Source organism: Mastigoproctus giganteus, chromosome 6 (genome assembly GCF_048544385.1).
Source record: "Mastigoproctus giganteus isolate SK-2022 chromosome 6, ASM4854438v1, whole genome shotgun sequence".
NCBI lineage: Eukaryota > Metazoa > Arthropoda > Arachnida > Uropygi > Thelyphonidae > Mastigoproctus > Mastigoproctus giganteus.
Window position 1 is genome coordinate 32,436,571 of NC_143580.1, and position 25,873 is coordinate 32,462,443.

The 25,873-nt window shown below is 36.3% G+C and overlaps 1 protein-coding gene across 1 annotated transcript in view; it reads right to left on the reverse strand.

The window, feature by feature from the left end:
* Positions 1–11,416: 11,416 nt before the first annotated feature.
* The window catches only part of Srp68 (signal recognition particle 68), a 94,244-nt gene continuing 79,787 nt past the window's right edge, over positions 11,417–25,873 (reverse strand). Inside the window, exons 11-12 of the mRNA XM_090375058.1 lie at positions 20,141–20,272; positions 11,417–11,781 (exon numbers count right to left, since the gene is read on the reverse strand). Of these exons, the coding sequence (XP_090231184.1) occupies positions 11,551–11,781; positions 20,141–20,272 (363 nt within the window). The 3' untranslated portion in view covers positions 11,417–11,550. The remainder of the gene's footprint in view (positions 11,782–20,140; positions 20,273–25,873) is intronic.

Sequence of the window (25,873 nt, forward strand, 5' to 3'; positions counted from 1 at the left end):
CACTGTTTTCCCAAAGTTGAAGATTATTGGTTAAAAATGACTCGTAACCATGGTAATCAGTGTGTAAGAGTGAAATAATGACACGTAATGGACTTTTATCACACTCTTCCTTACTTTTTTTTAACTGTTAGAAAAGACACTAAACACACATATGAATGAAATATAAGGTACTGTTTATCTTGGGTGTAGAAAAACTAATTTATTGATATTTTTGGATAATTGTTTGAATGGATCATTACTGATTGTTTTTCTTTCCTTATTTTTGTAACATGAATATGCATATGATATTTCTAGTCAATTGTTTATTATTTATCAGTATATTATCATAATATCACATTATTTTCTTATATTCTTCCTACTTCCTGTATGAAATTTTGAAACATTGGTTAACCCCCCTCTTAGTCCGAACTTCCTAGACTGTTTGTCTCACCTTGCACAGGGCCCCCACAAAGTTTGTGGCTGGCTCTGACCACTGGTAAGCTAGCCTGACTTGGTTCATAATGTAGGCCCTATACATTATTCTCCAAGTAATGAGTCACCTCACTTCTGGGAAGGAATGGTTAATTATAGAGCTCAGATGACACATAGATGTTGTCAGTACCAATTAAAATAGGATGTAAAAGGCATGTTGGTGAGCATGTTATAAATAAAATTACATGCTCACCAACAAGCAGATATAACTGAATGGAACAAGAGGACCTGGATTTTTTCACCAGAAGTGATAGTGGGTATGTCCATTTGCTAGAACAGCAGAAAGAACCTAAAATCAGCCATTGGCCATATTCCTATTGAAATTATGCAATCTCCAAACAAGAGGGACAGCTTAGACATAGACACACATGTGAAGCATGACTTGTTGCACTATCTTGCTGAAACGACACTTTTAACAATCTCCTCCTCGGTGAGGTTAGGTGTCTAAGAAATTCATGGCCTACGTGTCAGTGTAATGCTGAGAGGTTATGGTTGCTGCAGAAAAGATGGCTGCAACAATCCCATGACAAGTTATTGCACACTACTCTGCAATCTTCAAAAGGTATAGGAGTTTCATATGCTTCACGGGGGTGGATTTTCTGTACACCACAGACAAGTAATCTGAGAATTTACATACTCAGTCACATAAAACCAGGCCTCATTGAGGAAGCAGCAAGCCCAGTCTACTCATCTGTCCATTCTGGTGGTAAAAGTTGATGCATGACATGCAATTTGTATGGAAAGAGTTTTAATTTCTTCACTGCCCTGGGACAACTGCTGTACGATATTCCCTTTTTTGTACAAACCTTCCTTTATATTCCTCAGGCAACAATCTACGTGAAATTATTACAATCACATTCCCAGTCTCCCTAAACATTTTCATACACTTCCATATTGTAGATTTCAATAGTGCTTTATAACAAAAATCCCTCACTGATTAGTTTCTGTTCTCAAAACAATTCTGTTTTGAGTTCTGCCATGAACAACGCATGCTCCTCTATGCTGAATTGCATATTCATTAGTTTCCCAGGTTGCTGATAGATGGCAGCACAAGCATATAATAAAGAATATTACTTGTAAATTTCATGTATGAATCACTCTTAAAAAGATATAAGGAGAGTTTCATATGTTACACTCTTTTGCTCAAAATTATTTGCATTTTTACGGGGTCTCATTTAAAATGATCACACTGTATTTTCCTTCATTTAAATAAATTGCAACAATCACTGAAGGTACGGATGTATCAACCAACATAAATTTAGATTTGGTTTCACTTTAAAATAAATTATTTTTTTGAAAAAAAAAAAAATTAATGAAAAAACTTCAAATTTCCATTAAGAGAAAAAACACTGACTGTAAAAATAAAGAGCAGTCAGATACAAACAGAAATCAGTAAAAAGGACAACGAAATATTCTACTATACAAGGTACCATAATTTATAAGGACCTGTGACAATTCCTGGCCCAGATCCTGTTGCACTGATTACATTATCTTTTGAAATTAAGCATGCATAAGCAGTTTCTTTAGGCAAGAGTACACCATTTTTAAAATAACACTCATATTTGCCAACACTGAGCATCATTGTAAAAAAAAAAAAAAAAAAAATCCCCACTGTTCCTCTATAAGGGCTCATATATGGATATATTGTCTGGGGCCAAAAAAAAAAAAAAAAAAAAAAAATATATATACACATATATATATAAATGCACTCCTGCATGTAGCCCTTCATCAAAGTGGTTGATTTTTTTTTTTTGGGGGGGGGGGAGGGATGAATGCAAGTATGCTGTCAAATAAATGAAATCATTTTGCTACAAAACAATTTTTCAGAAAAACTCACTATTTATTATTAGGCAAATATCCCAATGCTGTGTCATATATAGTAATTTTGTGGCTTCCAAATTCTAGGGCCATTCATGGCCCCAAAATGTGGGGCTCAAAATTGCTATGATTACTGCTTGTCTCAATTATCTGCCTTAAATCTGACAGTTTTCTAAGAGAATAACTTTTACTTATTAAATTTGAGTTGTTCACTGAATAAATAGAGTTTATACAAAATTATATCAAGAAACTTCTTATGACTTACTGCATATAATTATAATGAAACGATTTTGTTAATTAGGTATTTATAAAGACTGTTCCGTACACAAATAAATATAATTGAATAATTAAGCTAATTTATAAAATTAATGACGTGAAATAAGATAATGTTTTTATTTCTGATTGCTGTTTGATTGGTTAGTAGCTTTGTAGAAACATTCCTTCATACCACTCCATGAATTCCTTTTCAGTTCTGCACTTTAGAAAAGACTTTTTGTTTTTTCATTGTAAAGCATACAAATGGTGTAAGGTTAAATTTTTGTGTTATCTCTATTACTGGGATATTTTAATATATTTTTTTCCATGATTATCAGCTTCTAAAGCTTTATGGTCATAACTAACAAGAGATTTAAAAAATGCAATAAAGAATCACTAATGACAAAATTTTACTATCAAGCACAATGAACAATCATCTTATGCAAGAATCAAATAGAATGCAATGCCACAAGTGGTGTGGTTCAGCGTGGGTTTAATAAATGACATAACAGGATCTAGATAATTTGGGCAGATGGGCTAAGAAGTGGCAACTGACGTTTAACCTTGACAAATGCAAAGTACTGCATATGGGTAGAAGTAACCCCAGAGAAATGTACCAACTGTGTGGTACTACACTTAAGGTGGTAGAAAATGAAAAAGACCTGGGAGTAATTGTGCAGGCAGATATGAAGTTTTCTGAGCAATTCAGACAGGCTGCCAGGGCAGGTCATGGGGTTTTGTCAGTAATACATAGGAATTTTGCTAGCAGGGAAAAGGAGGTGATTGTCCCTCTGTAAAAGGCAATGGTCAGGCCATGCCTTGAGTACTGCGTACAGGTCTGGAGGCCTCATTTTAGGAAGGATGTATATTTGCTTGAGTGTGTACAGAGAAGGGCAACAAGATTGGTGAGGGGAATGAAGGGATCCTCTTACCAAGAGAGGCTTAAGTTCTGCACATTGCAGTGGCTGGAGACTAGGCACCTGCACGGTGATCTGATTGAGGTGTATAAGGCCTTGAATGGGTTGAGCACGCTGAATTCTAATGGGATCCTTCCACTTGTTCAGATTACGAACCTAAGGGGGCATAAATTCAAATTAAGAAAGGACAGATGTAGAATAGATGTGCGGAAATTTGCCTTTAGCCAGCGGGTGGTTAATTGCTGGAACAAACATCTGTCGTTGTGGAAGTTGATAGGTTAAATAAATTTAAGGAGGAACTGGACAGGCATTTGGAGGGAATGGTGTGATTTTTTTTTTTTTTTTGGCTGATGCTGCATAAGCTCATACACTTGCTTTCTTGCATCACATGCCACTACTACTACGTCAAAATTATGGTTCCATAGGTATGTGATTTAAAACATAAAAAAAATGTGCTGACTTATTTTTATTACAATCACACAATCAAGGTACAAGCTCTCAAAGGCTAAAATTGTTTTCACTAAATACAGGAAAATAATGTTTTTCATAGTGGGCTTCTGGCTCAGTGCTATAGGACTGCAGGGATATTCCAATGCAGCAGTTGAAATCAAATAAAATTTATACACTTTAACTGTATTTGATTTCAATCACAGAGAGACCCTTTTCTCTCACTGAAGATTGAGAGGGCAGAATATTCAACTCTGTGGCCGGTGCTTAAGTTCAACTTAGAGACAAATACTGTTATCCATAGTTCTACCTAACAAACTAATATTTTTTAGCATGTATAGCATCACCTGAAACCTGTTTGACTTTTTCAAATATCCTGGATGTAGCTTAACTAGGAAGGATTGGGGAAAGAGGAAGTTTACACAAGAATTCATCATGCCCTAAACTCTATATGGTGGGACAACAATATTTCCCACAGAACTTAAAAACATATTGAACAGTCTTTAGTGGAATCTGTACTTTGCTACAGATGTGAGGTGTGGACACTGAAAGAGTGTGACAAAAAGAAGCTTAGAGCCCTAGAGATGGACTACCTATGTCGGAGTGCTAGGGTTTTTAGGCTAGAGAGAATAACAAATGAGGAAATAAGAAGACATATGCAAGCAGATGAAGATATTATAGAATGAATAGAAAATAGGAGGTTGAGATGGTTTGGACATCTGCTGCACATGAATGAAGTGAGATATCTAAAATTATATATGAGTGGACACCATAGAAATTATATATGAGTGGATGCCACAAGGGAAGAGAAGGCGAGGATGCCCTAGAAAAACATGGAAGGAAGGTGCACTATCAGCCATGAGAAAGAGAAATTTGAAAGCTGAAAATGCCATCTCGCAACTTTGGAAAATATGCCAAATTGTGAATAATGATTTTGTTTTTAAGTGAACAGCTAGGCAGTGATAACATGGATAACAGTATTTATCTAAGTTTAACATAAACCTGAGCCACAAGGTCAAATACTCAGTCTTCAGTGAGGGCAGAAAGTCTCAACACAATAAACCAGATGCAGGTAAAGCACAAGAACTGATCTGATTTCAACTAGTGCACTGAAATACCCCTGCAATCTTATATTATTGTACTGCACAGGACAAACAGCCACGGTCCAGGGATTAAAGTTATGTTTATAAATGGAAGATTTCTTTCATATACCATTTGGCCGTTTGCTCAGACAAAAGTACATTATGCACAGTTTCACACACGTTCATTAATCCAACTCGTGATGATGATGAAGATAACAATAAAAGTGCAGTGGCCCAGTGGTTATGACACTGGACTGCCAGCCTGATGGACCCAGGTTCAAGTCCCGTCTTCGCAGAAGCAAACATGTCTCCATCAACGCAGGACTTCTTATGTAAGTCGATTTTTATGTAACTTGGGAATGACTAATAAAATATTGCTACTATATCTCTGACATGCCAAAATTACAAAAACCACATAATATCCTAAGGATGAAGAAGAAAAATAGTTACATACCATAACAATTAAAAATTGTTAATAAGCAATCTTGCGAACTTTTCTATTTTCAAGACACCTTCGGTGTTTTTATCCATTCCATCAAACATAGACCTTCCTGAATTTTATGAAACACTTCTGCCATTTCCTTTAATTTGAACTGCTTCTTGGGTTGCTCTGATTCCTCAACATATAACACTGTCCCTTGCTCCTCAACTCTTTGCAAATTCGACTGGGCTAAGTCTTCTGTTGTTAAATCTTCACCTTCGTTCATCCACAAGCTTGGCTACATCTTTGTCCTCCAGGACCAGCTGCAACTCCTGGGCTAAGTTTACAATTTCTTTGGTAACAGAAGACATCAGCTCATCTTTATTGAAATAAAGCCTTCATTGATAAGCTTGGAATGTTTTAGAAGTTTTTTCTGAACTTCGCTCATATAAGTTGTCACATCATTCCAGGCTCTTGAAATACTGTGCATTCCATCAAGGATGTTAAACGTCTTCCAAAATTGGTGCAGATCCATCTTCCCTTGCTTTGTTGCAGTTACAGCCTCAGAAAATGTTGTCGTTATGTAATAAGCTTTGAATACCTGGATAACAAAATCTCCCACTTTGCTCTCAAACAAAACTGAACTGACTCTACATTCCAGAAAGAAAGAGAGGAAAGGATGTAGCAATAAAGGGCTAGAGTGCAATTCTTTGAAGAAATAGCTGATGGGACACAGTCCACGTGGCTTGAATGCTGTGGGGTTTCTCTGAAGTGCTTCGATGTAGTTCACCTGTCTCAAACACGTCGAATATTTCTTCAGAATTTTTAAAGCAGAAAATCATATGTTAACTCTAGTTATTTACCTAGATTCTAGTTACACCATAGGTTATTATCCAATGTAGTTTGTAGGGGAACAAAAATAAAACTTATACTTATTGTTCCTTCATACAACTTCGCTCTTAAAAATTATACGATTTTATATCTTTATGATTTCACCAAAAAAATTTACGTAAGTCTGAAGTTACATAACTTGGGGACTAACTGTAATAATAATAATAAAATTGCAAAAGTCGCTTCAGCAGACCTACCTACCCCAAGGTTGAAGTGATGGCTGAGGCAGATAGTGTCGCTTCCAAAAACTAACACCACCACTGGACATAAGCCGAAGCTAAACAGGTCCACCTTCATTGATGGATGATGATGTTGAATAGAAGTAATGATCATGGAGTGTGGCACAGGATAAAGTCCTGTGCCACACTCCATGTTCAGGCCTTAGGCAGAGGAGTCGGTTTGAAAAGTCAGAAAGTCTCACGAGGAAGACAATGGAGCAAGTGGCATTGTCTCCCATATGGCTACCACAACGGAAGGTCAAGACCAACCAGCCAAACCAACTGGAAGTGCTTCCTGCACAATTGTCCTAGTGACCACTCAAGAAGGAAGAAAATGGCAACGCATGAAGAGGAGCATAGAAATGAATATATTTGTCGTGTGAACATACTACAAAATAACCAAGCTAGAGACTGATATGACAATGTATAGGCCGAGACTACGTACCAAGCCGCTAAAACAATTCCCAGATGTTCAGGTCACTGAACAGAAAATAGAGGACTAGAGAAAGACCATCATCACAAAGAACCTGATAGCTCCTGCAATCTTGGAAAAAATCAAGCAGGAACTACAAAGAACAAAGAATATGGACAACATGGAACCAGAGGAGGAAGAGCAAGAAGAAATACAACCCATAGCAACTTGAAGTGGAAAGAGATGACGTCATGATATCCAGAATAGAAGACAAGTAGAAGGCCTAACAGAATTTGAGGGAATGGACCCCAAAAAGACCCACAAGATATCAAAGCAGAGACCCAATAGAATCCTGTAGTAAGTCAGACCACCTCAATCACAAATAATACTACATTACCTCAACAACAACAGTGCAACACAGGAGGCCATCCACACAGTGTGCTGCCATAGCAGTCACTGGGATTAATGGAAGAGAAACAAGAGACCAGCAGTAGAAGAAACAAAAAAAAAAAAAAAAAAAAAAAGACAAGGAACTGCCAATTTGGGAAAGAAGACTTTAGCAGAAGACAGAAGAATTAAGAGACAGGATAGGTCAATTAATCCAATACCGAGTAACAGGAGTAAGGGATTTAATACCACCATGCTCCAGAGAAACAACATCCATGGCAAACACAAGACCAAACATCAGAATAGGAGAATACCTAAGTATTCTTCTATTCTGATTTTTCATCTGACTGAAGACACTGAAGCAGAACCTTGCTGCGCTCAAAAAGAGACTACTGATATAAAGGAAGCTATCAGAGGAAAACAAACAATCTTCAATGAAAACCAAAAAGACTTCTATAGGAATATGGAACATGAGGAGAAAGAAGGTACCCAAGCAGAAGACAATCAGGGAGTGCTGAGGCAATATATGGAGCAGTGAAATGACATAATACCCGAGCCCCCTGGATAGAACTAGAATGGAAAGAAAACCAAGGACATACAAGAGATGACAAAATGGGAGATTCATAAGGAAGTACAACAGATGATTAGGAAGTTCCATGACTGGTGAACCTCAGGAATAGATAACGCCTGCAACTACTGGTATGAGAAGTTCACTTGCACACACACAAGCACCTAGCAGAGTAGTTCTTGGATGATGTCACCCAGAAACAATCCCAGTTTCTTACTCAAGGAATCACATACCTGAAGACTAAGGACTAAAATACATGAAACCCGGCAAAATACAGTCTGATGACCTGAATCCCAACAATGTACAAGGTCCTGACCAAGAACATAATCAGACCACTTGGAGAGAGCCTGAAAATCATGACCGAGCAGCAGAAGGGTTGCAAGTGGATGAGCAAATGATGCAAGGAGCAATTAACCATTCATGCGCCACTTATGGAGCAAACCTACAGCCATCATAACCTGTACACAGCCTACACACCTACCGTAAGGCCTTCGACTCCATGCCTCATAGCTGGCTAACAGAGATGCTGAAGATATACAGTCAGTCTGACAGTGACAAACTTCCTAGAAGCAACTATGGAAAAATGAAGTACCACCATCAAGGTCAATAACATCACAACCAGACCAATCCCCATTAGGAGAGGAATCTTTCAGGGAGATACCCTGAGCCCACTGTGGTTGTCTTGCACTTAACCTGCTATCCACCATGCTCAACAATAGCAAGTATGAATATAACCTCAAAGAAGGAAGGAAAAACCTGTACATCTACTCCCACCTGATGTAATGGATGACATCAAGCTCTACGCTGTAACAGAGAAGCAACTCCAGCAGCTCACTACTTGGATCACCAAAGAATTCAACAATGATATCAAGATGGAATTTGATCTAGACCAGGGTTTCCCAAACTTTTTCAAACGCAGACCGGTGTTTGCAGATTTTTTTTTTTTCGCAGCCCACCTATAGCTATAAATTAATGTATTTTCTATAATTATACTAGTAGGTTCAGGAAATAATGACACCACCATTAGGACATTTAACATACCAGTAATAATGCAATTATTACTGGTATGTTAACATCAGTAAATATAAATAAAAGATGGGTAATTCATTTCTTTGTTTATTATCAAAAGTTTACATAAAATTGATATATTTTTTGTGTTTTTGGGCAAATAAATATTTATTTAATGAGTATTTTTAGTATAACTGGGTATTTGGTATTTTATTATTTTTATTTCTTCAGGAAATTTTCTTATAGTTTTATGTAGGTATATTTCAAATAAGTTGTTCGTGGACCGGTACTGGGCTGCGGACCGCACTTTGGGAAACCCTGGTCTAGACATATGCAAGACCCACAGATTACATCAGGGGAAATTAGTCGGCTGAAACTACCAGCTGGAGACTGGTAAAGAGATCAAAGCCATGACGGGAGAGACCTACAAATACCTGGGGATGATGCAGCTCAGCAGTTACAGCACGAGGAAATTAAGGCCTGCCTGACCGAAAAATACCATTAGACTCAGAACCCTGCTGAAAGCAAAGCTGAATGGAGGGAACACAATTAAAGCCATAAACACCTATGCAGTCCCAATGCTACCATACTCCTCAGGATCATAGATACCAGCTGATCAAAGATCAAGTACGAACCCTAGGCCACTCTAGAGATCCCCAACCCACAAGTTGTACTGGAACTGCACCATTATAATGGACAAGACAATCCTGCACAACAAACCAAATATAACCCTTGCTAACAAGAAGGAAAAGGCTACCTATCTGATCAACACAGCAGTGCCCAACACTGGCAACATTAGTTGGGGATTGCAGGATTGAGGAACTGTACCCCTCCACTCCACCATGACACAACATAGCACTCCTGCAGTGATCTATGCACGTTACATCTGTGAGAATGTCTTTACACTGTTATGTAAGCTGAAAAACCCCAGAATAACTCACAAGGGGGAAAACCTACTTCCTCCACCTAAGGTCAACTAACTACAGCCTCAACTGAAGAGTGCTAGAAATTTCTGCAGTCTTGGATGGAACTGAACCCGGGCCTCTTGAAATAAGTAGATAGTGAAGTTATCCTGCAGACTATGCTGCCACTGAGGATGCCAGCTGATGAGAAGTTAAGTTTTGAAACAGTTGTCCTGAGGGTGCCTCAGATTTTTAAATATACAATTAGCTCGCCTGAGGGTGCCTCAGATTTTTAAATATACAGAGGGCCAAATACTTGGCCCTCTGTCTTCAGTGAGAATGGAAAGTCTCTCCACGATCAGATTCAGATAAAGCATATGAATTTTGATTAGAACTTCAGAGAACATATATTCTCTTAAATATGATATTTTACTGTACATACAAATTTATTGTGTTGATTTCAGTTTACTGATCTTTAAAATGAAAAACACATTTTTCAAGTTCTCGTACTTCTATTTTATTTTTTGGATTGTTTATGTCTGTTCCATATTTTAACAAAGATTTGCTTTACTGAAAAACCTATTTCCAGCAACTGAGTCCCATATTCTCAAAACCAACACTATTCAAAGAATAAATGAATGCTAAAAAATAAAGGAATGTCAAATGCTAAGACATTTGACTTCAGCTGTGTGCATGGTTATTGACTGTAAATAATTTTTCTGCTCCTAACTCATCCCTTATTGTGTCTCTGAAAAGATAACAAAGGCTATATAAGAAGGGTCCCGATGAACCTGCCAATAAGTTAAATACAGCAATTTAAATAAATCAAACCCCTTGACTCTGAAGTTTTTGAATACTTGAGTGGGCCACTAGAAGAACATACTAGCAACCTTGATATAGAATGGAAAAATACTGAATGAAGACCTCATTCAATATGAATAAAGAACAAATAAAGATATAGTCAGAATAAGTGTGTGACAATCCCTACATCAACCCAATCATATGCAACTTGTTAATCAAAGCCATGCTAGTCATAATGAAAAACAACTTTTGAGAATTGATAAATCCTAAGAACAATGATAACATTATTAAAAATGTAATTAAATCATTTTTTTTACAACTTCCAGTAATTTCTCAATTATATTCTGCAAATTAAAATATTTGCTCATATTCTGATGTAGTGTAGTATAACAAGGAAAAATCTAATCAGTGAGTACAGGAAAATTTTTTTTACTACTCTATACTAACTGTAAAATTAAAATAAATTACACAACAGACCACTTCTTCTAAAAAAAAAAAGAAGTTTCTTCTAAGATTTTCTCCCTGAAAATCCATTTTAGTAATTTACAGTATACTTGTACAATTATATTAGCTTGTCTTAAGGATGAAAACAAGCAGAATATAACACATGACAGTGTCCTTTCAAGATTGGAAAATGAATTTTAAAATACTGTACATGCACATGTTTATTTTCAAATCTGCAAGAAAAAGCCTGTACAATATATAATTTTCAATAAACAAACTGACAGTTAGTAAATTTTTAATGCTGAAGAATTTTCAATAAATACACAAAAGATTAAAATATTCATCATTATTTACACCAAATTGATAAGGGCCCACCATTAATAATACCTGGACAGCATGTAAATAAAAAACAATTCCCTCAAATTGGAAAATATTTAAAAAAAAGCATATCATTAATTTGACTTTTTTTAATATATATAATTTGAACTGTAACATAATAAAAATATTCCTATTTTTTCCAACCTCCTAGCCAACCACGAACAAAACCCGTGATTCCACCACCTTTTTTTTGTTCCACACGATCTTCTAATGATGGAAATTCCATATGATTCAAAGCAAGATCGAAGAATAATGGTTTGCATGGAATAGGTTTAAAGTCAGGAGGAAATTGGGATATATGAGGCTGTCTTGAAGTAAGTTTTGGATCTTCATAGTATTCATCAAGTCGTTCAGCCAAAGTCTAGAAATAAAATTTAAAAATTTAGTAAATAAATACATTAATTTCTGTTAAAAAAGCACTTAAACCTGTACATGAAATTTCATTGACTAGAAAATTTTAATTGTCTTCTCATTAAACAAGTGTATTATGAACACCATTTTCTCATGGCATCTAGATTTTCCTTAAAAGTTCTGTTATCAAATGGTGGTTAGAGTATATCAAAGTTGTTGCAAATTGGATAGATGCAGATATCTACTCTGAAGTGCCTATTCTAACTCATCCCACAGGTGTTTAATTGGATTGAGTGACTGGAGAGGCCAGCACAGACTGAATTAACTCTCATGTCCCCAGAACCAATTTTGTATAATGCGGGCCTTGTGACATGGTGTATTATTCTGTTAGAAGAACACATTGAAGGGATGCGCCTAGTCAGAAACAATTTCCAGATAATCCATGGCATCCAAATGTTGCTACTGGTATCAAGGAGCTCAATGTGCACCATGAAAACATTCCCCATCATTACACTACCCACCACCACCACCGGCCTGAATCACTGACACTTTGCAGGATTGATCCACAGACACTGATTTCACCATATCCTGGTCTTCCCATCAGGGTAAATTGGGGAACCAGGTTTCATTGGACCAGGAAACATTTTTACAATCCTCCAGTGTTGGTACTCATTGAATTGGGTCCACACTAACCAGACCTCCTTGTTTTTGCTGACAGGAGTGGAACCTGGTTTGGTCATCAACGAGGTACAAGTTGTATACTCCGAAAGCCTCTTTGGTTACTACTGATGTACTGAGTTGTTATTTGAATGATCGTAGCTTTTCTGTTACTCTGCTCAATTCTTGTCAAAAATATTGCATCACCACATTTTTTAGGTTGTTTATCTTTATACTGGCAGCTAATCTTTTAGAAATACCTGAAAGACCATAAATAAGTAATAACAACATACATAAAATAATAGCATGTTAGTTATGTTCATATAATATCAAAAATTCTATGAAAGCAGTGATTTTTTTCATTACTTTGCTCATATTAAGATGGCAGGCAACTATACAACCAAAAAAGACAATAAAATGCACACTAATATTTCGTTGGTCCACCCCTTGCTTTGATGACAGCCACACACTGTTGTGGCATCAGACTGGATAAAGTTTTGAATGTATTCCAGGGAAATCTCATGGTACCAAACACAATAATGTCTCCTGCAGCTTTCTAAGTGCTTTTGGTTTCCTTTGCATTACTGAAACAACAATTTTGTTCCAACAACTTTTAGGGGCCATGTTATTGTACAAATTGATTTATCCTTCAACCATTTTTGCACCTGTAGTCAGTAAAGACAGCAAAATAAATTTAAGCAAGATTTATTTATTTAAGCAAGAGTGCAATGTTTCAAAAATTTAAAACTTTTGTTAATTTTATGAAATAGTATGAAGTAGCATGAAGTACTTATAGTTTTGGCTCTATGATATGGAGCAGAATAGTCCTGAAAAATGCAACTGGCCAATATTCCCATAGAGATCTCTAATTGTGGGAAATAATTTTGTCTGAAGAATGTCCTCGTACACCTCCGCATTCACTGTACTCTTCACAAATTTAAGATGGCTAACTCCTCTATGTGAAATACAAACCCACACCATATGGCATGCAGAATGTTTCACTATGGTGATGATATAGTCAGGAAGAAATTCTTCTTCGTATAAGTCTGCTGGTCATCCAAACGACACAAATTGAATTTTGATTTATCAGCAAAAATAACACATTTCCACTGATCCTCAGACCAATTAGCATGCTATTTTGCCCACTGCTTGCTAGCTGGGCTTTCATTTTTGCATCAAAAGTGGCATTTTCCATGGGCAACATGTTACTAATGTTGACAAGAAAAGATGTATAGGTACTGTAGCAGTGATTGCCTTTACTCCTGTATCCTCCCCCTCATACTATTCAGTGTGGATCTTCTGTTTCGGACACACAGATGGACCAGAAATCTGTCCTGCGCTGCAGAAGATATTTGTGGACATCCACTTCCTTTCTTTCTGTTTAGACTGCCAGTTTATGATAATTTTCATAATAAACATGCCACTGTTGACTAATCACACTGAATCCTTTTAGCTATTTCATGCATAGAATGTTCCTCTGCATTCAGTGCTGCAGCAGCAGTGCTTTTCCTATTGGTGTTAATTTTGAAAACTTAGCCATTGTAATAGCATACAGAATACTGGACTCGTGGCATATGCATTGTGTTTATACTGCTACTAGGATGATGCAATCATGTATGGCATGTAACATCATCTAAGAGAGATGATGCAATAGGGTAATGCTATTACAAAATATATAATATACTGCCAAATTTCACAGACATTCTGTGAATTTTGCAAATGGTGCAATTTGTTTTGAGTACCACTGTACTTTATAATACATAGTACAAACAGATGATGCTGTTACTAAAGGTGTGCTCCATTTCATAAAAAGGAGAGTTGTACCTAATAAAGTGACCACTCGGTGGTCACTTTGCAATCTATTCACAGAAAGGAGAAAGTAAATGTAAATAAACAATAATGCACAATTACCATATATTCACTTGTCAGAGTAATCAGGCTGTACGATTAACAGAACCTATAAATCATAATTTTTCTTAGGTGTTTACATGTACTGTCTCCTTTTTTTGCGAAAGGAGTATAGTTTCATAACGAATTACTACAATTAATTTCCACAGTACCCTGCAAAATCAAATTGTCTATCAAAAATGATTACAGCCTTTCAAAAATAAAAAATCATTATAAAGGCATTTATGGATTTCAGTTTTAACTTTATTATTCCATAGTATGCAATGAATTGGTATTAGTATTGGAAAAATGATCAATAAAGCAGAGCTTATGGCATCAACACAAAAAAAATCCACATCATTTTCCCATAATTTCCTTCTAATAATTTTGTCCAATCCTTCTTTAAACTTATTCAAATTACTCACTTCCATAACACTAGGCGGAATTTTTTCCAGCAATCAATTACTCTGGCCGAATGAACATTTCTGCACAGCTGCCAACTTTCATTCTAAAAGATCAGATGATTAGATATTTGTACACAAGAGGAAAACGGGAGGTTTTTTGGCCAAAACAAGTTTTTGTGCAAAATGCAGTTCAGAAAAAAAAAAAAAAAAAAAGATTTTTCAGAAAGTAAAGAGGTTTTTTAAAGTCCACACTGCACTATAAATTAATTTCAATGTCAAAACGCATTTTTACATCAAAATAGAGCTATAAGATTGTTTACCAGTTCAGTATGCTTTTAAACATTAACATACCCAATAATTTTCTGTCTGAATTTCTGTGTGGTTTGTCTGTTAGATATCAACTGATTATGATTGCTTCAGTAGCAGACTGTACATCTTCAGAAATATTGATTAAAGTTCTGTCTATAACAATAGACAGAACTTTGATCAATATTTCTGAAGCACTACTGTTCAGGCTTGGCTGATAAGAGCATTTCCAAAACTTTGTCAGAAAGAGATATGAATCTAATTTTAATTTTTTTCACCTGGTTGACTATTCTCTGACATAGCATTTTAGCACTGTTAGAAATTATTAAAATGCAAGGATTACTTCAGATAACTTATTATATTTCGTGCTTTTTGTGTGCACTTTGTCAGTAATCAGACCAAGGATCACGGTACATCAATTCTTTCTTCTTTCATAATAGTCTGGTAGGTTCTCACATTAAAAATGGCAGAATTGATCTACGCAATATCCATTTCTTTACCTTCAATTATACTGAGAAGTATTGGGATTTTTTTTTTTTTTTTTTTTTGTGAAATCAATTCATTTCAATTTGGATAAAAAAAAACACGTTCTTGAACTGGTTCTCCAAATACAATTATATTTAAGTTAAAGTTAACATACAGGATATAGGGCTAAAAGCGTCAGAATGTGAGAAGAGTTTACTGTCATATAAGTTAGTGCAACAGCATCATTTCTATACACAGTAAACCAATCAATATCGTGCAGTGGCATCAATACATAATATCTCATATAGCAAATTCCTTCACGAGTTGCCTATCTCATTATACTTTGAATAAGTAACACTTTTCCAGTAGAGAAGACTATTGTTACTTATTATCAGTGGGTACCACCACCACCCGGATGGCCATTTCAGGCTCCTCATCGGTGAGTGAGTAGGTACCCCGATGGTCTAACAGTTGTGAATTAATTTCACAATATGAGAGATGCCAAGTGGAGTATAGTTTAATACAAATATAATTAGGACTAAAAAGCATCAGACTACAAGAAAAGAGTTCACTGCCATCTAAATTAGTGCAATAGAATCATTTCTATACACAGTAAAACCAATGTTATGCTGTGGCATCATTACATAACATCTCATATTGTGAATTATTTCACAATACCTATCTCATTATACCTTGAATAAGTAATGTTTCCCCAGAGAGAAGGCTATTGTTACTTATTCTCAGAGGGTCCCACCCACAGACAGCCATTTCAGTGATAATTTGGCCCCTCACTGCTGAGTAGGAGTATCCTGATGGTATAACAGCTGACAACCTACTGGTAAATTAATTTCACAATATGAGAGATGCCAAATGCAGTGGAATTTGATACAAATAACATTTATGCCTAAAAAATATGAGATGCCACTTGGCATCTCTCATATTGCAAAATTAATTCCTATCTGAATTGTCAGCTGTTATGCCACTGGGGTACCTATCTACTCACTGACAAGGGGGCCAAACGGCCCTGAAACAGTGTCTAGGTATTGGTATCATTGAGAATAAGTAACAGTAGTCTTCTCTACTGGGGAAGCATTACTTATTCAAGGTATAATGAGACAGGAAATTTGTTGTGAAGGAATTCACAATATGAGATGTTAGGCAACTTGCTATCTATGAATTCTTTCTGTAACTAGCATATAGCTGTAAGAAAACAAACCTTGATCTCAGGAATTCACAGCAGAAAATCAGCTGGCTGCCCCTCTACATCTAAAATTTAACAAATTTATTCACAGTCATACATCTTCTGTTGAGTGTAACTTGAACTAATGCTTTTTTTTTTTTTTTTTTTTTTTTTGCCACATATATAAAACACTTTATGATAAATTTTAACATGTTAACCTGTTTGATTGTATCTGCACTTGTCTGTCACTGGTGTCTTGTAATTGACAAGGAAGGTGGCCTTTACTAATTAACTTGTGTTTTAGTTATAAATTTTTCATATATTAAACTAAAATGCAAAAGAGTTTAATTCTAAGAATGAATATCTTGTGTACACGTATGTGCATTTACATACACTATGCTTTTGTATTCCTTAACTGAAAGTAAAAAGGCCTTTTAAGCTACTTTTATTTTAACACCCAGTGGAAAATTTTATAAAAGGGATTTAAACTCATAGAAGAACATTAAACAGAGTACTACTAAGTAAGAAAAATTTTAAAAGTCCAGTTAAAGAATTATATTGTATTTTAACAATTATATTATTTTGCATAAACCTCTGTATGGGATAGTAGATAAGATTATCCTGTAGAGTAAATGTATTTTATGATAAGGATAATTCATAATTTAATTTTAAACTCTAATTTAAAACTATTAACTATAGAATTGGATTCATGTTATATTGTTAACCTTTATTAACTTCTCTTTTAGTCCTAATTTTATAGAACCCAAAACCTAGGCCTGAAGATGGATTTCGATATTAAAATCCAAAATGTAACCAGTTGATTTAGTTGTTGGGATTGTTTGGAGTTTTAACTGTCCTTTGCATACCAATAAACTAATTAAAACTCTTTACATGGAAAGATGTCTTACTTTAGATCTTTCTTACTTTCTGAAAGTGAGGAACTCTAAAAATTACCATTAGTATTAGTAGGTCTAATACTAATAATGGACTAAATCCATATAAATTTAACTGTCAAGAATAAACAAAGGAATTACCTTTATTCCATCTATAGGACCTTTTCTTATCCAACTCAAAATGCCAATAAATTACGAATGATAATTTAAAATAATTTAAAACTCAAAATGTATTTCTCACCATCAGCCCACGAGTAATTTAATACCCCAGGATCACGGTCGCAGACCCCAATCCGACCGCAGAAATATCAAACCTCGTGTAACCTTTAGTGATGGAAGACATTATGTCAGAAAATCACAGGTTAAAAATATAAGTTATAATGCCATGGTTTTCTGACAAAATGTCTTCCATCACTAAAGGTTACATGGAGTTGGGATATTGTGGGCTGATGGTGAGGAATTAATTTTGAGTTTTATTATTTTAAATTATTGGCATTTTAGGAGAGTGGGATAAGAAGAAGTCCTTGAAATGTAAATATAACAGGATAAATTGAGCCCATGGAAGCTCTTATTTATTTAGTATATATTTAACTGTATATTTTCAAGTGTGAGAGCAAAATAAATCACAAAAATAGTGCAAAAATATAGTTTAAATATACAGGTAGTTCTCGACTTTACGAGTTAATTCATTCCTAGCGCATACTCGTAAAGCGGGAATTTATTTCCCATAGACACAATGTTAAAAATAGGCATTACGTTATCAACTATGAAATTAGTTAGCTAATTAGTTTATGTCTAAACAATGACTGATTTATCCAAAGAAATGAAAACGTAGCCTGTAAAATCAAACAAATTATAATAATAGAGAAATTATTTATGACTTACAAATGTTAAAGAATATTTATTCTTCATCATCATCGACTAAATGCACACTCATTGATCACTCATCATTGGCTCGGCACTCGTTGATCTGTTGCACAAGGAGTCGTCTTCTTCAGAAATGCTTCAAGAGGCATTTGTTTCCAAGATAATCTTCTCTTTTCTTTATAAATTTCAATAGCATGCATAAGCATTTTTTAACGGAACGCACACATTGCAACTAACACGATTTGTGCGGAGTAACAAGTTTACGAAGCTTAAAAAAAAACAAGGAATGAAGAGAAGATTCTGAAATTTTATTTGTTTTCTATACAATTGAAGATTTCAGTAAAGGGCAAACACATTTCACCATAATAATGTAAAGACCCACACAATTCTAGCTCTTGGTATTTTGACAAATGCAATAACATCGAATTTACTACCTGTTTATAATTGCTTACAGTAACAGAAAGGCCCAATAAACCGGACAGTGCAAATTGTTTTTATTGTTTTATGGTCGTGACTTCCAGAAATGTGCTTTAGAAAAATATCACAAAGCCGTTCAAAAATTGGTTCTTATAACATATTATAATGATGAAAGTGTAGTGCATTTAATGATTTGAATTGGTAACTAATACAATTTACACTATAAAAACGACCTTTTAGGGAGTTATATAGTGAAAATTTGAACTTCCGAGGTCATGGAATGACTTACCAAAAAATAATGTGTTGTTGGGTTCACATTAGGATATTTTCACAATATGATGGTAAAGGATTAATATCGTAAAGCGGGGTACACTGTATTGTATAGCTACGTGCATGGTTTGAAATGCAGTATTTATGAATGTTTATCATTCATTTTTTGCAATTAATGTTCATATTTTCGATTTTGTTGATATTTGAAAAAAATAAACTCGTAAACCTGGGAACTCTTAAAGCAAGAACTACCCGTATATGCATTGCTCTAATGGCATAACTAACTTTGCCACAAAAAAGCAGCCTGACCATTTCACATAAAATAATTCAAATAAATAAATAAGATGTATTGCTCTCTTAAGAATATACTGCTATTTATTTTCAATGAGTGCTGTTATTCCGATGGATTGATTTTAGGCATTACTGTTCTTTCATTACAGCTCCTGCACTAAGGGTACCTAAGCATCCTCAATGCAAGTACTTATGGAAATTATCATAATCATACTTATGGATTATGATATCATAATTATCATAATTGAGTTTGTCAGTGCTACAATTTCTACACTGGCAGATATGATCATGGTGTATAAGGCAATGGAGGAAACAAAATGAATGAATGAATTTTCACATTGAATTCAGACCCAAAAATCAGTGGCTATAAATACAAACTACAATACTGGAGAAACTAAGATTATACACCTCAAGAAGTTTGGTCAGCATGCTGTTGATCACTGGAATAAACTGCCCCCCCTGGAAGGCTGAAAATGGATATATTTAAGGGGCAGCTGTATTGAACATTCTGGAGCAGGAAGAGTGGGATAAGACTGGATATAAGTTGTAAACATCAAAAGTTTTTTTTTTTTTTTGGTTGATGCAGTGAAAGCTTGATTTATTTGCATATTTTGGCCAATACTAAGTTACAGAGAAAAAGACATATTTCAAGCCATATATTCTGAAAACAATAGCAAAAAATTATCTATTTAATAACTGGAAAATAAGTAAGAACACTTTGAGACTGCTTACCCTTTTCTCTTTCTGAGATGACTCAATCAACTGGTCAGGAGATTTATCATTTCCAAGAATACTCAAGGCATGAGTGGTATATTTGCATCCTTCAATCTGACTTTTTAAATCTTCTAAAGATAACTTTAGTTTCTTTAAAAAATCCAAGAATCCAGTTTTACTGCTAAAGTGTCATATTTATAGCAATTATTGTATAAGAAAGCTATGCCTATTTATGCTTAAACTGTTATATTTTATAAAACATGAATCTTACAAGAGTTAACTTCTTTTGCTTTAGGTTCTTAAAGGAATGATGTATATTCTTCCAAAGACAACCAGGAAGGTGTGCAAGCAAGACTAATCACTACTCCCACTCAAGAGTGCATAAAAACTTGGTGATATACAGTAGTCTCTCAACAATCTGAGGTTACCACTAGCAAAAAATGAAGTTAACTTCATAGATTTGCATAAGTATCAAAATATGCATATCAAGTTGTTTTTAATTAAAAAAACTGTTTAAACAACAGTTTAAAAAAATTTGAAACACTTTAATTGTAAACCTGCTATAGAGCTGAAGAACACAAGTATGCACTTTGTGTTTGTTTTGCATCTTTTTTCATTAGTGATTTCATTTTAATATAACTTCTTTCATTAGTTTAAAAGTTATTTTTATTAATATTAATAAATAATACTAAAAATACATTTCTTCTTTTAATATTCTGTATGATCTTGTTGGCCTAGTCCTGTTTACCAATAATTATTAGGATAAATACATACAAGTAGTTAATATTTTGTACATTACTACTTCAAACAAACACTGCATTATTGAAAAACAAAAATTTCATCAGTACAAGGTATGAGAGCCAGATATAGCAAAGGTTTACAACTTTTAAGATCATAAATAAATATACTAAAACAGCAACACAGAAAAACCACTGACAAATGGCTGAAGTAAATTTATTTGTGTGGAACATTAAATTTACAATATTTTAATCCCTTCAGTGTAATCTGAGAAAATGAATATTTAGTATTTTAAAATATTATTAATTTATTATTTAAAATGGGTTCATTATTTACTGCTGGAGTAATCTGACATAACTAAGTTATAGAGGTTGCAGAGTAATATTTTTCAATTCAGGTATTGAAATAATTTGAAAATTGTATTTATTTTGGCATTCAATTTCCACCTTTTGGATGATTTTATCCCTCTAGTGAGGGACTAAAGCATCAAGAAGAGCAGATTCACCTTTTTATATAAAATGATATTAGCAATTTAAGTGAACTTGCAAATTACCATGTCGTCTCTAATGTGAGTATAACCTAAACCTTGATACTCAAAAGTCAGCCTGTGTTGCTGGAGGGACCAAAGTATCCCCATGATGGCAACCAAATGAAAAAAAAACAAATTTTAAAATATACTGCTACAATTAATTTAGCTGTATTGAATAAATTTATGGTTATTATGAATAAAGAGATTAATTAATCCATTATTCACAATTAAAATAAAAGTATTCTTTCTAGTATACAATTTTTATATATGTATAATACACATTTAAATATCAACAAAAGAGCAAGACCAAATGAATTGGAGATCACTCGTGATCTATCCTCACACACCATCTATAACTAAAACAGGGTTTAAAAGTTTTGCAAGCAGGTGACTTCAGTCTCTCAATGTCCGAAAGATGATGTAAGGAATAATTTATTTGAAAACTTAGTAACAGCTGGTTCTGTGTGTGTGTGTGTGTGTGTGTGAGAGAGAGAAAGAGAGAGAGAGGAATGTTGCAATAACAATAAGTGACTCTGCTGAGTACAACGAACAACTGTAGAGAGAAAGAGAGTCGGCCAGTAAATCAGAATGTCTTATAATAGGGGATTTTAACTTCCTAGATATTCCGAAATATCTAGGAAGTTAAAATAAACTGGAACTTGTGGGTTAGTCACTCGCACACTAGCAAGACTTTTGTGGTCTTACTGGATGATTGTTTTCTACAGCAGCTTGTTCGAGAGTAAACCAGAGGGAATAATACTCTTGATTTGATTATCGGCAGTGATTATTCATGCATTAAAAATCTGCAGATAAAGGAACCACTAGGTGGTAGTGATCACAGTATACTGATGTGGGATTTATTCAAAGATGTAACTACCATGGGGTTTTCATAAAAAAAAATAAAATAATAAATAAATAAAAGTAAAGGGAAGAATTTTTGCTTTCGTAAAGGTGACTACAGTGATCTCAGACAGTTTTTAAATTTTATACAGTGGTACCAACTGATGATGTTACCAACAGCAAAGTCTAAATGAGAAACATTCAAGGAATTAACCTTGGAATTTACAAGGCTTTTAATACCAACTAAAAAATACTGTTCAAGGTTTAGGCCCAAATGGATGTCAGATGAACTAATGAGACTCATGGCAGAAGAAAAATGCATGGGATACATATAAATTATCAGGTGACACAGACGCCATTAGTAGATATTAGCATTAGTTAAGGCATATGATGCAAGAAAGCAAGCTTATAGAGAATCAGCCAAAAAAAAAATTCACATATCCATTTCCTCTAAACATTTTTCCAGTTCCTTCTTGAATTTATTTAAGCTATCAACTTCCACAACAACAGATGGAATTCTCTTTCAGCAATCAACTACCCGCTGGCTAAAGGCAAACTTCCGCAAATCTATTCTACAATGGTCTTTCCTCAATTTGAATCAATGCCCCCTCAGGTTCTTAATTTCAGCAAGTGGAAATATCCCATCAGCATTGAGCCTACTAAAAACCATTCAAGGCCTTGTGCACTTTAATCAGATCACCTCACAGGTGCCTAGTCTCCAGATGCTGCAACTAACAGAATTTAAACCTCTCCTGGTAAGAGAACCCCTTTGTTGCTCTCACCACTCTTGTTTCCCTTGTGTGTACTTGTTCTAGCAACTCTACATACTTCCTAAAATGAGGAAGTATGTATTGACAAAACTCCATGACCGGCTCTGGCAGCATGTCTGCACTACTCAGATAACTTCATATCCGACTGCACAATTACCCCCAAGTATTTTTCATTCTCCACCTCCCTGAGTATAGTACCACACAGTTGGTACATTTCTCTTGGGTTACTGCTACCTATATGCAATACTTTGCGGAATTTATTGTAGCTTAAACACAGAGCGTACAGATAAAGTAGAAATATATGAGCTTTCGGCTATATGGTAGCCTTCGTCAGAATTAAAATACATGAATGGCAGTTGGAATAGAGATGTGCACTGCCAGGTGCGTGAGACGCGAGGTTTAATTGTTTGTTGACGTCTGTGGCTGTGACGCATGATGACGTGGCCAGCGCTTGTCCAATGACAGAACTACTGACTCTGTGATCGGGTTGACTTGGTAACCACTGTTCCTGTTTAAGGATTTATCCGAAGATTTTATATTTAATGATTCCAACCAGGTACGCTTTAGGTAATGGTGGGATCTGTCTACCACCACGACATCGCGGTGTGGGTCGATGTCGTGGTGGGTTGTCCAGACATGCTCGGCGATGGCTGAGTGTTCAACATCCGCTAAACGGATCGCTCTTTTGTGCTCCGAGAGACGTTTCTCGAGTCGACGTCCAGTCTCTCCGAAGTAGCAGCTAGTGCAGTCACGGCAAGAGATGCGGTAGACTAAACCGCTCTGCAGAAGGGTGGGGACAGGTGTTTTCACGTTGGAAATGAAAGAACGCAGTTTCCTGCCTGGGAGCTGGATGCACTTTATTCCGTGCGTTCTCAGGATTCTGCCGATCTGTTGTGACAGGTTGGGGTAGTATGGGATGAATGCCCTTGTGGATGGCTCGTCACTGTTGGTGTTGTAGCTGGTCGTCACGATGTCACGTGTCTGTAGATCACACCTGTCGAGGACGTCAATGGGGTAGCCACACCTCGTAAGGTCTACTTTGACCCTAGTGACCTCTTTGCGTCTTTCATCAGCGGAGCTGGAGTGTGTCCAGGCGCGAGTAAGCAAGGTTCGGGCCGTGGAGAGGAGGTGGCCTCGCGCGTGTGCTGACCGGAAGTTGGTAAACTGGCCAGCACACATGGGCTTACGATAAACTGTAGTCCTCAGGTATGTGCCTTCACGTCGGACAAGTGTGTCTAAGTATGGTAAAGAGTTGTTCGACTCCAGCTCAATCGTGAATTTTATGAAGGGCGATAGTGAGTTGAGGTATGATAGAAGTCGCTGACCTGAGTCTCTAGGGATTACCACGAACACATCGTCAACATAGCGACACCAAAAGGCGATGTGATCAGGTGCGTGTGCAAACGCACGTCCCTCTAACTCCTCCATCACGATGTTTGCTGTGACTGAGCTGACCGGGGAACCCATGGCCGTGCCATGTATCTGCTGGTAGACTGAGTCATTAAATATGATCGCACCCCCTGTTAAGCACAGTCTGAGGGCGGTGGAAATGTCATCGGGTGTGAGACCAGTTCTTTCGTTGAGGGTTCTATCATTGTCCAAGAGTTGTTTTGCACAAGAAATGGCAAGTTCCACAGGGATGGAGGTAAAGAGCGATATGACGTCGAACGATGCCATAACTTGATTCTGCGAGATGGATACAGTGCGAATCCTCTTTATGAATTCAACACTGTTGGAAACGGTGTGGGTGGTCTTGCCAACCAGAGGAGAAAGAAGTCTCGAGACAAATTTAGACAGCTCGTAAGTCGGTGATCCACAGCAGGATACAATTGGTCTCAGTGGTGTGTCTTCTTTGTGCACTTTCGGTAGGCCGTAAAACCGTGGGATCTGACATCCGGAAGCACGGAGGTGATTACGGGTTGACTGTGTGATCTTCCCTTGTTTCAGCCAACTGTTGATGAGGATATTCACCTCTGATTCCCATCGCTCTAAAACTCTGTTGGGGTTGATGGTCAGGGGTTTGTATACAGTAGTATCCCGTAAAAGTAGTAGCGCTTTCGCCATGTAATCAGTGTGATCCATTACAACCGTACGGCGGCCTTTGTCTGCCGGTAGAATGACGATGGACGAATCCTGTTTCAATGCCTTGAGGGCAGAGAACTGTGTACGGTTGAGGTTAGAAGGGACGGGGCGAGCACGGTGTAGAACTGCTGCAGTCTTCAAGCGGATTGTGTTGGCTACATCTTCTGGGAGGCGTGATAAGCTGGCTTCCACACCTAAGGCGATGTCGGTGATCGGCGGGTGCTTAGGAAGAACGGCAAACGTCATGCCAAGAGTCAATAAGTTTACTTGGTCCGCAGATAACTGTTTGCTGCTTAGGTTCAATACGAAGTCCGTGGAATTAGTGAGAGGGGTATTACATTGGCTGCGCAATTGACGGGATTCATTAATCAAATTACAAAACTTACGTTTCTGTCGGGTACAATAAAGATCTGATTCTCTGATGGCCTGGTGACATAAAGTGTTGACCACATCGGTGTAAACGGGATCGGGAATCAGAGTCTTAAGGTCGGCTAGTAGGGTTGCCTTGCTCGCTGAAGCACGTTGTATGTCATGATGGAGGCAGCCGATCCATATACGTAGGGTTTTGAGGCCGAAGTTCCGACAGGCACGTCTCATGCGCTCATTAGAAAACGGTTGTTTGTAGCGAAACCCTTTCGGTATAATCTCGTTAGCTTTGCACCTATGCGCAAACCTCAGGTGTTGTCTACTACGGGCTATGAAGATAAAATCTTTCTGTAGTCTCACGACCATGTCGTATGCTGGTTGGCCAAGAATAGTACGAACATAACGAAACAGGCCTAGGCGCTCTGG